The 16,753-nt window shown below is 44.8% G+C and overlaps 1 protein-coding gene across 1 annotated transcript in view; it reads right to left on the bottom strand.

Moving 5' to 3' along the window:
- The window catches only part of DOCK7 (dedicator of cytokinesis 7), a 193,924-nt gene that overhangs the window by 15,144 nt on the left and 162,027 nt on the right, over positions 1 to 16,753 (bottom strand). The window contains exons 37-42 of the mRNA XM_049774381.1: positions 15,660 to 15,812; positions 14,420 to 14,578; positions 13,261 to 13,361; positions 11,998 to 12,190; positions 10,411 to 10,554; positions 7,849 to 7,980 (exon numbers count right to left, since the gene is read on the bottom strand). Coding sequence (XP_049630338.1) covers positions 7,849 to 7,980; positions 10,411 to 10,554; positions 11,998 to 12,190; positions 13,261 to 13,361; positions 14,420 to 14,578; positions 15,660 to 15,812 — 882 coding nt within the window. The remainder of the gene's footprint in view (positions 1 to 7,848; positions 7,981 to 10,410; positions 10,555 to 11,997; positions 12,191 to 13,260; positions 13,362 to 14,419; positions 14,579 to 15,659; positions 15,813 to 16,753) is intronic.

Here is a 16,753-nt window from a genome sequence, read left to right as displayed (position 1 = left end):
AGAAATCGCTCCCAGCAGGCTTGGGGGACCCTATGGGATGCTGGGGATCAAACCTGGGTCTGTCCTTGCTATCACTCAGGCCCCAGGGTTACATTCTTGATCTGCAAGTTTTCCAACTGAGAACATTTCCCAAATGTCAATATTTATGTGGGGCCACTAGCAGTAGTGTTTCAGGCTTATTCCTGACTCTGAGCTCAGGTGTCACTCTGGATGATTCTTAGGGAACATAGGGGTGCTGGGTATTGAGTCGGGGTCATGTGCCAAGCAAGAACTTTGCCCCCTATACTATCTCTTTGGTTCTGGCTTTTTCTTAGGCAGCTAATTCTCCAGCGTCTCCAACTGCTTACAATAATCACTTTCTTAGTTTTTCTTTCTGGGTGTTTTTGGGTTTTTTTGGGTCACATCCTAGCTGGGCTCAGGTTATATCTCTGGCTCTGTGCTCAGGGGCTACTCTGGGCATATATGTGCCATCTATGGCACTGGGGACCAAACTCAGGTTAGCTGTGTGCAAGGCAAGCATCTTCTCCACTGGACTCTCCATCCTCTACTTCCCTAGTTTTTGTTCTTTGTTTGTTTGGGGGCCACACCCTGTGACACTCAGGGGTTACTCCTGGCTATGTGCTCAGAAATCATTACTGGCTTAGGGGACCATATGGGATGCCTATTCTAGGTTAGCTCGTGTTAGGAAAACGCAACCGCTTGCGCCACCTCTCTGCCCCCCAATTTCCATAGATTTCTTTTTTTTTTTTTTTTTTTTTTTTTGGATTTTTGGGCCACAACCAGTGATGCTCAGGGATTACCCCCTGGCTATGTGCTCAGAAATCACTTCTGGCTTGGAGGACCATATGGGACACCAGTGGATTAAATCATGGTCCGTCCTAGGCTAGTGTGGGCAAGGCAAATGCCCTACCACTTGCGCCACTGCTCTAATGACCCTGTTAAGAGTATAAGAGCAGCGGATGGTGGTTCGATTTCTGGTTTCCCATATGGTTCCCTGAGCCTGCCAGGAGCGATTTCTGAGTGCAGAGCCAGGAGAACTCCTGAGTGCCACCAGGTGTGACCCAAAAAAAATAAAACAAAGCAAAAAAAGAATATAAGAGCAGAGACTAAGAACAGTTGACCAGGGAAGAGTGGGTGGGTGTGTTGTCTCTCTGGGTCTTGATTTGTATCTTAATGATGTAGCTTAAAATTGACACAAACACTGAGCAAAGGTGGTTTTCTTTTCTTTTTGCTTGTTTGGGGACCACAGTGGTACTTTAGGGGCATTCCTGGCTCTGAGCTCAGAAATCACTCCTGGTGGGCTCAGAAGATTATATAGAAAGCTGAAGATGGAAGTGGGCCAGTTACATACAAGGTAAATAACCTTCTTGCTGTACTATCACCCCAACCCCTTGAGTTGGTTTTCTTTCTTTGCTCATATTGGCATTTAGGTCAAGAGCAGAAACGGAGTGTGTGAGTTGGTGAGTGACTGCAATAGGAAAAGACTTCTACAGAAGACCTGGTCTCTCCAGAGCTAAGCATAAAACATTTTCTCGGAGGGACAGGAAAAGGGCACCATGCTCTACCCAAGGAATCGGTTGTCAAAGAGGTGACAGTCAGTGTTTTTTTTTTTTTTTTTTTTTTTTGGTTTTTGGGCCACACCCGGCGGTGCTCAGGGGTTACTACTGGCCGTCTGCTCAGAAATAGCTCCTGGCAGGCACGGGGGACCATATGGGACACCGGGATTCGAACCAACCACCTTTGGTCCTGGATCGGCTGCTTGCAAGGCAAACACCGCTGTGCTATCTCTCCGGGCCCGACAGTCAGTGTTCTTGACACTAAAGAATGGCCAAATGAGTGGAGGGAGAGAAGACAAGGAGACTGTAGTGTGAGAGAAAAAGAAAGAGATAAAAAGTCACAAAGCAGGTGCCAGAGTGATAGCACAGTGGGTAGGACATTTGCCTTGCATGAAGCTGACTTGGATTCAAATCCTGGCATCCCATATGATCCCCTAAGCCTGCCAAGAGCCAGTTCTGAGAACAGAGCCAAGAGTAACCCAAGTGCTACCGGATGTGGCCCCCCAAACAAAACAAAACAAAAAAATAAAAAGTCGCAAAGATCCAGAGATAGCACAGTAGGTAGGATGTTTGTCTTGCGTGTGGCAGACCTAGGTTTGATCCCTGGCACCACATATGGTCCCCAGGGCACTGCCAGGAATCAGCCATGAACACTGCTGGGTTGTGAACCAAAAAGAAAAATAAAAAGAAAGCCATGAAGCAGAATGTGTGTGAGAGAAACCAGTCACTCACCCGCTTCTGCATTTACTAAGTGCTTTGGAGCCATCAGCAACTGTTCTCAGCACTCACTGAATGCAAGAGTGAGAAAGTGTGGAACGCGGCATGAAGGTGACAGCTGAGCTAAGTCATTTATGTGGCTCTGGGCACAGAGGAAGGGCCAGGGAAGCAAAAGCCCTGGACTAGGGAGCCTTGAAGGGCAGGAAGGTGGCCAGTGTGGGGAGGAATAAAAGAGATCTGATGAGAGAGGCTGGAGTGTACATTGTGCTGAAAGCAGAAAAGAGCAAGCTGGAAGTTTAAGTTTCTCTTTTTGGTTCATAGATGTCTGCTCAGGGTGCTTGGGAATTCTCTCACCCTACCCTAGTGTTTGTGGTTTGCTCCTGGTGGTGCTCAGGGAATCAGAGTTAGGAATTGAACTTAGGGCCTTACACATGCAGGGCGAGAGCTCTACTACCGGTCTACAATCCCAGGCCTTCAGAGTGCAGGATTCTAGATTCTAGAATGGTACCTATTTTCCTTTGGAAAATCTTCGGTCCACTTTCCTATGGTTTCCATCTAGATTTTTCTAGTATTTTCTTTCTTTCCAGTCATGAAAGCTGCCATTCCCATGCTCTAACTTATCTGTCCCTGGCATTCCACATGCCCGCCAGGAGTGATTCCTGAGTGACCCCTGAGCATAATCCAATGTAGCCCCCAAACCAAAAAATAAAAATAAATAAAATCAGTGGGTGGGCTTGGGAGAAAGATGAAAATAAAGGGGAGTACTAAAAAATCCATTTACTGGCAGAGTGGATAATGTCACTGGTGATTTATACAGGCTCAATGGTAAGCCATTCTGCATGGCAAATAGTTTAACAAGTTTTTAAGCATCAAATTTTAGAGTTATCTCTTACACACACACACACACACACACACACACACACACACACACACACACAAAATCTGTGATCCTGGATGGCCTTCTCCAAGGGGTGAATAATTTTAGGGGATAGTCTCTACTCACAAAAGCCTTCAACAGTGTGAAAACCAGACAACTGGATTCTAGTTCAATTGACAGTTCTTTGAGAATACTAAGAAATTAGCTAGGAAGTACAGCTTTTAGAAAAAATGACATCATTGAAGTTTTCCCAGAGCCATAAAAGAAAATTATTCACAAGATAGGAACTTACCACAATAGACAATAGTAAAAGTAGGGAGGAGGGCCAGCAACCAGGGGCAAGAGAGAAAACAGAAAGCATTTTAATTAGGGAAATTTCAAAACAAATAAGCAGCATCTGGTAGCAAACACATTTTTCTAAAAAAAAAATGCAAGCATCCACTTAAGTTTTACATGGGACAAGCAAAAAACAAACGTGCAACAATTTTAGAAGCTACAAGACTAAAAAGTCCAGTGAAAGGTAGTGACAAAAATATAAACGAGAAAATAAAAGTCCACGTGCCTTTGACCATGCAATAAACTTGATGACAGGATGGTATTAATGTCATAACCAGTGACAATGAGACCGGTCAGGGGTCGATTTAGCCTCAGACGGACCAGTAATAAACTGCTCAGAGGTTTCCATAGATCTTTGATGCCTCCTTTCTAAACTTGCTCCTTTAGGTCAGGAAGCCCATAAGGAGTATTAGTATTTGCAGATAACTATGGCAGGTCCATGTCTGAACCAGAGAAGTGGGGTGGTGGTGGTGGTGTCATTATCTTGGGGGGGTGTTGGGCCACACTCAGTGACGCTCAAGAGTTACTCCTGGCTCTTCGCTCAGAAATCACACCTGGCTTGGGGAACCATATGGGACACTGGGGATTGAACCCAGGTCCGTCCTGGGTCAGCAGCATGCCAGGCAAATGCCTGACCATTATGCTATCACTCTGGCCCCAGGGACTCTATTCTTGGGGTGAATAAGGCCCTGCCTGGAGAATAAACGTCAAGTCAAAGTATTGATTTCATCTGAAGAAAGCCAATTGAGAAATGGAGGAAAATGTAAAGGGCCCATTTACTCCTGAGCTTTCTATTTCTGGTTCAGTTGTTGTGACCCTAAAGGACTCTTCAAAGCCAAACATGGCCTGCTGGACAAAACCTGACCATCAAGTGGAGGCGAGGTGGAGAAGGAACAGGTGGGCAAAAGCGAGACCTTTAGCTTTGCATCAGCCTCACTGAGGGACACTTGCTGTCTGTCTGCAAAGGGAAATCAAGGCATGCTGGAGAGAATGGTCTCCTCTGCAAGAAGATTTAAAACGATGCCAACTGCTTCTTCCTGACGTTTTTCAAGCAAGATATGATTTATATCAGAACTTTTTATGAGCCTAACTAGCACATAAAAAGCAGTGCATTTAGTCTTCATTAAACACTAATTATCGAATCCTGTCAGAATGAGGTCAAATTCAATTTCTGGCTCTCCTGCAATCTCTCTATCCCCTCCCTGCCCAAGAAAATTTACATGACAAAAGTGAATTTTTTCCTTTAGTGAGGTATACTCAAGGTGAAAGGTTCAACAGCCAATGAACAGATTCTTCTAATAATTCTAACTAAAGGATTCTGGCCTACATGGATTTCAACTGACTGAATGTGTGGTCAATACTTGGGGGTTTATTTTTTGGGGGGGTGGGGTAGGGAGACAATGGTATAGTTTACAAACGAAGGTGACTTAGATCAAATTGAAATAGTCTTTCGATTTAACCCCTCTGAGCAGTAACACATAAATCGACCTCTGTAAAATGAGGTGAAAACAATATGGTTAAGAAAAGAAAATCTGTGTGAAAATGTTGATGAAAGAAATGCTTCAAAGGAAAAAAACATACTGACGCGAGGACAAAGTGGATCATTTACCAAAGAATCTCATTAGTGTAACGTAATGTACGGATTTCCATGCACTACCTACACCTTCTGAACGGTAGATTGCTTAGGATAACTTAAAAAAACATTTTGACATTTCTTTGGTTAATGAATTCAGTTGGTAGCAGGAAGCAACAGAATGCCCACAGCTAGCACATGTGGGCAAAGCATTGGCAAAAGAAATCTGATTAAATCAATCTATTAGTGTCTTGAACTAACTAAAACATTACCTACCTCCCAGCCAGTACTCTGTATAATAAAAAGTAAAAAAAAAAAAAAAAAAAAAGAAGAAGAAGAAGAAAGGGCAAGTCATAAAAAAAAAAGTAAAATGGCCAAAGGAAGTTCAGTTCTCTAAGGTACCAGACATCATAAACTCTTACTTCTTCATGATTAAAAAGCTGCCAGATTATTTCTAGCACCAAATTCTTTGATTTAAGAGCAATTGGGTCAGGCTTTGGAAACCTCCTGTTTCAAATCTATTGGGCTCCAATTTCACTTTTTCGCAATTTGAACAAGTCAAAGATCAAGCTTGGGGCAGGCGAGCCAGCTGCCCCTTCCATTTGTGTGTGTGTCTAACTGAGATCTCTAATCACCTCTGAGTTACCGGGTCACTGCAATGCAAACTGTGACTCTGCTCGAAGGTCCTTGATGCAAATGGACAGCAGTTTCTGGAAAAGCAGGAGCCCTAACGTTCCAGCTCTGCCATGTCGTTGGCAATGGAGAGTTCTGGAAGCTAGGGATGAGGTGCTTTTGAGCCTCCATTTTGCTTGAGCATAAATTTTAAGTCAATCTTTTTGCAACTTCCGATGACCATAAATTTTCTAGCAATAAAGGGGCCCTATTTTAAGATTTAAATCCTTTTCAGATCATCTGGAAGAGCTTTGCCTATGGGAAGCAAGAGCAGGCCACATGGACAGACAGTAAGGCAGAGCCCCTGAGCAGATGATGAGTACCCCTCCTCTTCCTCAGTTGATCATAGGAGATGGGAACACGGATGGGAAGGGAAAGGGGAATAAAGGCAGACAAGGAGGAGGGAACAGGAGGTGACAGAGCGAATCAATGGAGCCAAGACTTCTGGTTCAAGACATCAATGCTAGCACAGTATTTACCAATGATCGTTCTCAGACCAAGTTTAATCTGATTTCAATTTTAGTGATAATAGGTATATATCTGATCATAAATTTGAAGTACCAAAAGTCATACTATTTATAACAGAAAACAATCATTTTATAAAATCTTATTGCAAATATCTGGTTCAAGACATCAATTGCTAATATAGTAGGCTACTTCATTGCCAGAACAAGTTTAATTTGATTTCAATTTTAGTCATAATGGGTAGATATCTTACAAATTCTAAAAAAATGAAGCCATACTACTATAACTAACAGAAAAACAATCATCTTATTGCAAATGTCACCTGCATTATAAAAATACATCAAAAGAAGACTAAATGCAAACAACTCAGAAAACAGGCAAAGTTTGAAACATTTGCTCAGTAAACTTTTATTTATCATTTAATTAAATTTTATATAAACAGGGACCGGGAGAGATAGCACAGCGGCGTTTGCCTTGCAATCAGCCGATCCAGGACCTAAGGTGGTTGGTTCGAATCCCGGTGTCCCATATGGTCCCCCGTGCCTGCCAGGAGCTATTTCTGAGCAGACAGCCAGGAGTAACCCCTGAACACTGCCGGGTGTGGCCCAAAAAAACCAAAAAAAAATTTTTTTATATAAACATTAAATTAAATATAGAAACTTATTTGGGGCAACAAAGGGGTAGATTTCTTTTTTTTTTTTTTTTTTTTTTGGTTTTTGGTTTTTGGGCCACACCCGGTAACGCTCAGGGGTTACTCCTGGCTATGCGCTCAGAAGTCGCTCCTGGCTTGGGGGACCATATGGGACGCCGGGGGATCGAACCGCGGTCCGTCTCCTAGGCTAGCGCAGGTAAGGCAGGCACCTTACCTCCAGCGCCACCGCCCGGCCCCAGGGGTAGATTTCAACTTAAAATTCAGACTCTTGGCCGGAGAGATAGCATGGAGGTAGGGCATTTGCCTTGCATGCAGAAGGCCGGTGGTTTGAATCCTGGCATCCCATAAGGTCCCCCGAGCCTGCCAGGATTGATTTCTGAGTGCAGAGCCAGGAGTAACACCTGAGCGCCTCCGGGTGTGACCCAATAACCAAAAACCAAAAATAAAAAAATCAGACTCTTCAGCATAACCAATGCCATGCAACAGAAACTCTATTTTTTTTTTTTGTTTGTTTTTGGGCCACACCCGGCAATGCTCAGGGGTTACTCCTGGCTCTGTGCTCAGAAATTGCTCCAGGCAGGCTCAGGGGACCATATGGGATGACAGGATTCGAATCACCATCCGTCCTGGATTGGCTGCTTGTGAGGCAAGAACCCTACCACTAAGCTATCTCTCCAGCCCAAGAAAGTCTTTTTTTTTTAAACGAGGAAAATAGTGAAAAGTGAATGAAAAAGTAAAGAAAAAACAAAATAAAATAAGAAAAGTGAATGTGAAAGATTATTAAGGATCACAATCTTAGAAAAATTTAGGAAAATTCATGTTATTCTGTTAATGAGTCTACTTAGGCTTGAATCATTGCTTTGACAATGTCCATCTGTGACCTGCTTCAAAGGATCACTTCCTGGGCTCTTCCATGTCAGCAGCATGAACAGCACCCACTGCTGTCAGCGCGCCCCCCCCACCTCCATTTTACTGAAAAGGCAGAAACAGGAATTGTTACCTGGTGAACTATTTTGCCGAATGCTTCCTGCAGTTTACCATGAATTGTCGACAGTTTCTTGGCATCCCGGTTGGCTTCGTGGATAGGAATAAGCACTTTGTAAACCTCATTCACTGCTTCATACATGCCGGCCTGGAAGGAAAAAGCCATAAGGTATTATTTGCTGAGTAAAACACAATTAGCTACAGATTTCTTGAATATACAGAACAGAAAGAAGCAAACTGCGGAAATTAACCACACACAAAATTTCTACACTATGAAAAAGGAGGTAATAAGGAAGAGTAACAGGGGCAACTATTTTTTTAAAATTGGGGAGAGTGGTCACACCCTGTGGGCTACTTCAGGCAGTGTTGAGGGATTGCTCCCATTGGATCTGGGATCTTGGAGGGGATGGAGTGGGAGAGGGTCGTTCCATGCTGTTCAACCCCCATTTATTTTGGTTTTTTTTTTTTTTGGGTCATATCCTGTGGCGCTCAGGGGTTACTCCTGGCTCTGTGCTCAGAAATCGCTCCTGGCAGGCTCAGAGGACCATATGGGATGTTAGGATTCGAACCACCATCCTTCTGCATGCAAGGCAATTGCCCAACCTCCATGCTATCTCTCCGGTCCCGCATGTTCAACCATTTTTAAGTGAACCAACTAACCTAACATTCTTGGACTCAGGACCATTAGTTAAATGAGTGGGTTAAGTGCTGATAACAGTGGAGATTATGATAATGGCCACTAAGCTGGTTCTTACTCTAAGCCAGGCACCTTGATGACATAAGCACTCATACAATCCTGGTAGCAATCCTATGAGGTAATTTCTTTATTTTATTGTGCTTTTTTTTTTTTTTTTTTTTTTTTGGTTTTTGGGTCACACCCGGCAGCGCTCAGGGTTACTCCTGGCTCTATGCTCAGAAATCACTCCTGGCAGGCTCAGGGGACCATATGGGATGCTGGGATTAGAACTACTGCATAAAAGGCAAATGCCAGGATCGGAGAGGTGGCGCTAGAGGTAAGGTGTCAGCCTTGCAAGCGCTAGCCAAGGTAGGACCGTGGTGCGATCCCCCAGCGTCCCATATGTTCCCCCCAAGCCAGGGGCAATTTCTGAGTGCTTTGCCAGGAATAACCGCTGAGCATCAAATGGGTGTGACCCAAAAAACCAAACCAAACCAAACCAAACCAAAACAACAACAAAAAAGGCAAATGCCTTACCTCCATGCTATCTCTCCAGCCCCTTACTGTGCTTTTTTTTTTTTTGTTTAAGTTTGTTTGGGGGCCACACCCAGCAATGCTCAGGGTTTACTCCTGGCTCTGCATTCAGGAATCACTCCTTGAAGTTCTCTAAGGACCAAATGGGATACTGGGGTTCCAACATGGAAGTGTTGTGTGCAATGCAAGCATCCTACCCATTGTACTATCTCTCCGGCCCCCATGAGGTGATTCTTATTGGATGCATTTAGTGCTTAAGAAAAATGAGACTAATAGGTCGATCACTTGTGCTCAGGACAACCCACCTACTAAGGTGCTGGAGCCACAGCCTGAATTCCTAAGGATAATACTGCAGGGGTAAGGCTGAAAGTTCCCAGCTGCAGCACTAGGGTTAGGTGACAGCGTTACCTCTAGCTTTTCTTTTATCCAGCACAAACCTCACATCTCCTGAACCTGGCTTGTGCAGTTGGAGAAATGGGACCCTCTGTCCTGGGTGGAGAGAGAGCAGGGAGCTGGTCTGCTCTTCCCCTGCATGGACCAGCACCCATTTGAGAGTGCTGATGGCTCCTCTTCTCCAGGCACAGAGATGGGAGAAGCGGGAAGAAGGGGAAAGGACGGGATGGTGGGCGAGGTGAGGGGGCACAGTTGCCAGGGCTCCAGAGAGGTAGCTCCAGGACTTTAATCCAGACTACTGGAAAAAGAGGACGAGCAGCCACTGGGATCAAAGGTGGCCCTTCCCTAGGTTCTAATGCCTCGTACATACAAAAGGCCCTTTCTTGGGTCACCCAAACAGAAACTTTATTGCCCTTTATTTTGTATTAACTTTTTTTTTTTTTCTTTTGGCCACACACGGTGATATTCAGGGGTTGCTCCTGGCTATGTGCTCAGAAATCACTCCTGGCTTGGGGGACCATACGGGACGCTGGGGATCGAACTCAGGTTCGTCCTGGATCAGCCACATGCAAGGCAAACGCCCTACTGCTGTGCTATTGCTCCGGCCCCTTGCACTGCTTTTTTAATTTGAAGGTTTTAGAAAAAGCTGTGGCAAATAATCACTATTCCCCTCCCCACCCTCAAAAAAACCCAAACCAAAACAATTCTATTTTTTTTTCCAAACCAATTCTAAATTAAAGCTGGCTCATTAACAAGTAAATTATACACATGGAGAAAGTGACAGATGATTACAGTAAAAAATGGAGTAAGCCATGATGAGTCTTTAAAATGAGCTACTCCTACAATATACTCCTTTAGAGTGCTCAGTGAGAAATTATCAGGCGGGTTCAGCAGAAGAGACTAAATCCACACACGCATGCACTAACGAGACAGAAGTATGCAACTGAGGAAGGAGAATGAGCAAGGGTCCTCTACCATGGAGAAGGAAGCAGCTGCTTGTTCCAGCAAGCCCACAAGTCCAGACTCAGTAAAGTACTTTCCAGAGCAGATACCTTCTTCGTCCGGAGACACCACGTCGTCTGAGACGGCAGATTCTTCTAGAACATTGGATGAAATATTCTAGGGGAGAAATATTTCAAAGGTGTGCAGATTGAAAATGCTTTCTGGGCATGAAAAATGTAGATCAAAGGGGTGATAGAAAATGAAATAGAATTACCAAGATAAAGTAAGAAATCCAAAAATGGGCCCGGAGAGATAGCACAGCGGCGTTTGCCTTGCAAGCAGCCGATCCAGGACCAAAGGTGATTGGTTCGAATCCCAGTGTCCCATATGGTCCCCCGTGCCTGCCAGGAGCTATTTCTGAGCAGACAGCCAGACGTAACCCCTGATCATCGTCGGGTGTGGCCCAAAAATAAAAAAAAAAAAGGGGGGGGGCAGCGAGGTGGCGCTAGAGGTAAGGTGTCTGCCTTGCAAGCGCTAGCCAAGGATCAGGACCATGGTTCGATCCCCCAGTGTCCCTTATGGTCCCCCCAAGCCAGGGGCAATTTCTGAGTGCTTAGCCAGGAGTAACCCCTGAGCATCAAACGGGTGTGGCCCGAAAAAACAAAAAAACAAAAAAGAAATCCAAAAATGTAATTAATAAATGACATATTCAAAAACTCTTATGCTACTTTTTTTGTTTGTTTTTGGGTCACACCCGGCAGCGCTCAGGAGTTACTCCTGGCTCTGTGCTCAGAAATCACTCCTGGCAGGCACAAGGGACCATATGGGATGCTGGCATTCGAACCACTGTCCGTCCTGGAGTTAGCTTTGCAAGGCTAACACCCTACCGCTGTGCTATCTCTCCGGCTCCTTGTTTCTTTTTATTTATTTTATTTTTGGGCCACACCCAACAGCTCTCAGCGGTTACTCCTACAAGACAAATGCCCTACCACTCGCGCCACTGCTCCAGCCCCAGATCCTTGGTATTTTGTTTGCTTTTGTTGTTGTTGTTGTTTTGGGGCCAAACTCAGCAATACTCACAGCTAGCTCCTGACTCTGTTTTCAGAAATGACTTCTGATTACTTCTGGTTGTGCTGGGCAACTATATGTGTGCCAAAGGTTTTGAACTGGGATTGGTGGCATGCAAGGAAAGTACCTTGACTAACCCCTGGCCATAACCTATATTCTCTGGGGGGGAGGGGCCCACATCTGGCTGTGCTCAACTGACCATATATAGTGCTAGGGCTAGAACCTGGGTGGGCTGCAAGGCAAGCAAGCGCCTTACCCACTGTGCTATATCTCCAGCTCTGATTCTCAGTGCTTGGAGGGCACTTCATAGAGATTATGATGCTCACAGCAGAGCAGGCAAAGATGCTTTGTCGACAGAGCAGTGATAATTCAGGGAGGAGGAAAGATAGAAAGGAGGAGGAAAGTTCTGCAATGATGTGCAACAACTGACACAGAAACGTTTACTGTGAACAACCAATTCCCCCATGGAGGAGGCCCCATAGCACGGAAAAGGTCAGATCTTCCCAACCGAAGAGGACATACCTTGCATTAGAGAACATGGCGAATTCCTACCTGAAAGGTGACGCAGCCCACGGGGAGGTACTTCCGATCCTCCAGCATGCTTAGGTACTCGGCCACTAGAGCAGCGGAGTGGACCAGGCATTGCGCGGCCTCGGCATGGTTGCTGCGCTCCGAGTGCTTTCCAGCCATGTTCTGCAGCCAGGTCAGCCGCAGGTCTGGTGAGGTCTGGTAGCCCTTGGCGATTCTAATTGGGACAGACAGACAGACAGACAGATAGATAGATAGACAGACAGACTCTGTGGTTAACCTGCGCCCAGCAAACTGACAAGGAGCTTGAAGGGCTGGTTCCAAATCCAACACCCCAAAAAAGTCTCTGTTCCCCAACACAGCCAACTAAGAAAGGATTTCAGGTGGGATGAAAACGACCTCGTACACTTAAAGGGAAATAATGAATGGGGTCGATGAAATGGGGAACAGTAATTTTTGTTTGTTTGTTTGTTTTGTTTGTTTTTGGGCCACACCCGGCGGTGCTCAGGGGTTACTTCTGGCTGTCTGCTCAGAAATAGCTCCTGGCAGGCACGGGGGACCATGTGGGACACCGGGATTCGAACCAACCACCTTTGGTCCTGGATCGGCTGCTTGCAAGGCAAATGCCGCTGTGCTATCTCTCCGGGCCCGAACAGTAATTTTTTGACATTCTGGGTGGGAGGGACTAAAATAAGACATGAGCATCCAAAAATATAAAACATGGCAACTTGGGCTGGAGTGCTGGTGCAGCGGTAGGACGTTTGCCTTGCATGAGGCTGACTTAGGACAGACCATGGTTGGATACCCTGGTGTCTGATATGGTCCCCCAAGCCAGGAGTGATTTCTGAATGCATAGCCAGGAGTAACCCCTGAGTATCACCAGGTGTGGCCCAAAAACCAAAAACCAAAAAAAAAAAAAAAAAAAGACATGGCACCTTAAAGTCTGTCCCACTAAGGAAATAATAAGGGGAAAAAGAATAAAAATGTACGTTTTTATTATGGGAATTAATAAACAAGTTATACTCAAAAAATATTCAAACAAAAAAATAGTGGTTTCAGGACTTCCTAAAAAAATCTAGGGACTGGAACATCTAGGTGTTAGTTAAATATGTACTACAATTATATTTGAAAAGGCTTTTCTTTGTAAAATATACTTTGGGTAAATATACTACATGGTTGTTATGGTTTTGTTTGCTTGTTTGGGGCCACACTCAGTGGTGCCCATTCTGATACTTGGTCCTGCTTCTGCAGGGGGCAGGGAGGGGCATGCAGCCCACTAGGAGGTACCTATACATCAGATCTATCAGCATCTCGGGGTCCTCCTGGTGCTCCTTCATCTTCACAGTGTCTGAAAGGATCATATGGAGATTGAAAACCAAATCCTGGACCTGCAGCAGAGAGTGACAAGAAACACATGTGTTAACTATTGCTCACTGGCACTCAGTGGACTAGACAGGAAGGCACTTGAGATGAGCATTTGTGGAAATTTCTGGACTTGCTCTGAAACAATGATGAGTCTCCGTTGTGATGGGGAAAGGAGAGTAAGGTAAACCAATTATTTGTTTATTTGTTTGTTTGGGGGTCACACCCGCAGTGCTCAGGGGTTATGCTTGGTTCTGTACTCCAGAATCACTCCTGCAAGGCTCAGGAAACTATTTGGGATGCTGGGGATCAAACCTGGATTGGCCATGTGCAAGGCAATTGCTGTATCTAAGTACTATTTCTTCAACAATTTATTGTACAGTCTTGAACAGAACTTTTTTCAGAACTCTCATCTGGGAAATTAGTGACAGAAATGAAATACAGAGATAGAGAGGGTCTAACAAAAGAATATGAAAGGAAATGCTTCTAATTTTGGGAAGGAGATTGGGTCACACCTGGCAGTGCTCAGGGGTTACTGCTGGCTTTGCACTCAGAAATCACACCTGACAGGCTTGGGGGACCATATAGGATGACAGGGAATTGAACCTGGTCCATCCTGGGTTGGCTGTGTGCAAGACAAATGCCATACTGCTGTGTCATCACTCTGGCCCCACTTCTAATTTAAAAAGCAGTGGTAGATAAACTTTCTAAAGGCCCATGACGGTTTTATCAGTGAGTGGGGACAATGCTTCATCATAAGGCTTTTGACTATATAGATTTCCTGGAATTGACAAATTCACAGAATGAAAGGTTAAAGGATGTCTCCATTCTAAGAAGAAAGGGAGGCTAATAAAAACAAAGAAGATGGGAACAACAATAACAACAACAACAACAAACCAACCACAAAGCCTATGCAAAAAAAGAATAAGAGAAAATAAAAAAGGACCAACCTTACCTATGGCATATGATATGTTGACCAAAATAAAAACAAATGTTTTTCTACAGGAAAACTAAGCTGGACTGAATAACCTGAAAATGTCACAGTCCTAAGTCAGTTAATGAACCAGAAAGGAGTATATCTGACCTGATCCGGGAACGTGGTTTCCCTCAGTTCCAGGTCTTCTTCTGCGTATGTTAGTATCGTCTTCAGGGAGCGCCTTAAGAATTCTTCATTAAAATTTTGAGATGTGCCAACCAAGGAAGACAGTGACATGGTGACCTGCATTTTAACTCGCGCAAAATTCTGTAAGAAAAAAATGTCTGGTGAGCCTTTGTTTCTTACATTTATTTATTTATTTATTTATTTATTTATTTATTTATTTATTTATTTATATTTTTTTTTTGGCCCCACACTGAGGTGTTCAGAGGTTACTCCTAGCTCTGCATTTAGGGGTCATGCCTGACAGACTCAGGGATGCTGAGGATTAAACCGGGCTGGCTGCATGCGAAGGAAGCACCTTACTGCTATACTATAGCTCCAGCCTCTCAGCTGAGCATTTACTGAAGGAAAGCTTGAAGGATCAAACTGCAACCCTTTTATTTTCTAAATGAAAAGATAGTTTATGTTTGTTTTTTGGGCCACACCTGGCAGTGCTCAGAAGTTACTATTGGTTCTGCACTCAGAAATTGCTCCTGGCTTGGGGGACCATGTGGGATGCTGGAGGATTAAACTGTGGTCTGTCCTAGGTTAGCGCGTGCAAGACAAATGCCCTACTTCTTGCGCCACCGCTCTAGTCCCATTAATTGAAACTTATTTACAAAGTTATAAGGGGTCAGGAGGCAATCAGTAAATGCTGAAGAGAGAACCTGGGCTTCTCCAGAGTGAAAATAAGTCAGTAAAATGACACAGAGACAAGCAAGCAAGGTTGTCTTTCTCCAAGGGAGAAATGGGCTTAAAGAGAAAGCCTACAAAAATGTTAAGGGGGGCCAGAGAGATAGCACAGTGGCTTTTGCCTTGCAAGCAGCCGACTCAGGACCTAAGGTGGTAGGTTCGAATCCCTGGCGTCCCATATGGTCCCCCGAGCCTGCCAGGAGCTATTTCTGAGCAGATAACCAGGAGTAACCCCTGAGCACCGCCGGGTATGACCCAAAAAACAAAAAAACAAAAAACAAAAAAAAAGTTAAGGGGCCAATGTGATAGCAAACCCTGGGTTTGAACCTCAGCATCCCATATGGTCCTCAAAGCACTAAGAGGAATGATTCCTGAGTCTACACTCAAGAATAACCCCTGAGCACGACCAGGTGTGGCCCCCAAACAAAAACAAATAAATCCACCTGCTTCCCCACCCCACCCCACAGCAGTGCTGTACCAATGGGGGACTTACGTTTCCAATCTCGAAGTTCTGCCTCATGAGCAGGTAGAGAGAAGCACTGGCATGGGCTCGGATAGTGCCCACGCTGCTGCTGCAATGGCGGAGCAACCGCAGGCACAGGTCGGCACATTGTTCCGTCTCCTCCTCGAACAGCAGCTCTGGGAACTAAAACACAGAGGTTTGGGGGGCTGAGCACCAGGGCGCTGTGTGGGCACTGGAAAGATGATTTGCCAGCCCTGCAGGATTTGCTAGTGGCTAAATGACAAAGACCACAAGATCTGACCCACCAGTGTCGAGTCCAAAATCTGTTCCTGCCACTGACTGGGCTTGCTAGGAGTGTGACCCTATACAAGTTTCAACTCCTGTTCAACAGGTGACACCAAGCTACCAGGATATGACCATCGTGCATTAGAAAATGTGCCTAAGGGACCACAGCATAGCACAGCAGGGAAGGTGTTTGCCTTGCATGTGGCAGACCTGTGGCAGATCCCAAGGCAGCCCATATGATCCCCTGAGCCTGCTAGGAGTAACCTGTGGGAGCTGCTGGGTGTGACCCCAAAATTAAATAAATAAAATTTAAAATAAGAAAATGCAGGGCCAGAAAGATAGCACAGTAGTAGGGCATTTGCCTTGCATGTGGCCAACACAGGACGAACCCTGGTTCGAATCCCAGCATCCCATAAGGTCCCCAGAGACTGCTAGGAGCGAATTTTGAGTGCAGAGCCAGGAGTAACCCAAGCACCGCTGGGTATGATCCAAAAAAGGAAAAAAAAAATGCACCTAAAACACTTATTATCATAGCTGCCATAGAATAATGATGTCACTTATTTCTGGTACTATAAAAATAATGTAAGCTATTTCCACTGGTTAGTTTTCATCTGAAGCTCTGCATTCTATCTTCCTGGATAGGATAGACAAAATGGCTAATTTTCATATTAATATTTTACATTTTCTGGAGAAAACATAGGAGTAGAGCAAACGAGGAAGACTTCTTGTCACCACAGGCTACAGTCATTTGAGTGGCCTGAGCTATTTGAACATTGATTTTTTTTGTTTTGTTTTTGATTTTTGGGTCCCACCCAGCAGCATTCAAGGGTGAGACCCAC

Source organism: Suncus etruscus, chromosome 6 (genome assembly GCF_024139225.1).
Source record: "Suncus etruscus isolate mSunEtr1 chromosome 6, mSunEtr1.pri.cur, whole genome shotgun sequence".
NCBI classification, from domain to species: Eukaryota; Metazoa; Chordata; class Mammalia; order Eulipotyphla; family Soricidae; genus Suncus; species Suncus etruscus.
The sequence above is the reverse complement of the archived record's forward strand: the minus strand, read 5'-3'. Positions and strand labels throughout refer to the sequence as shown.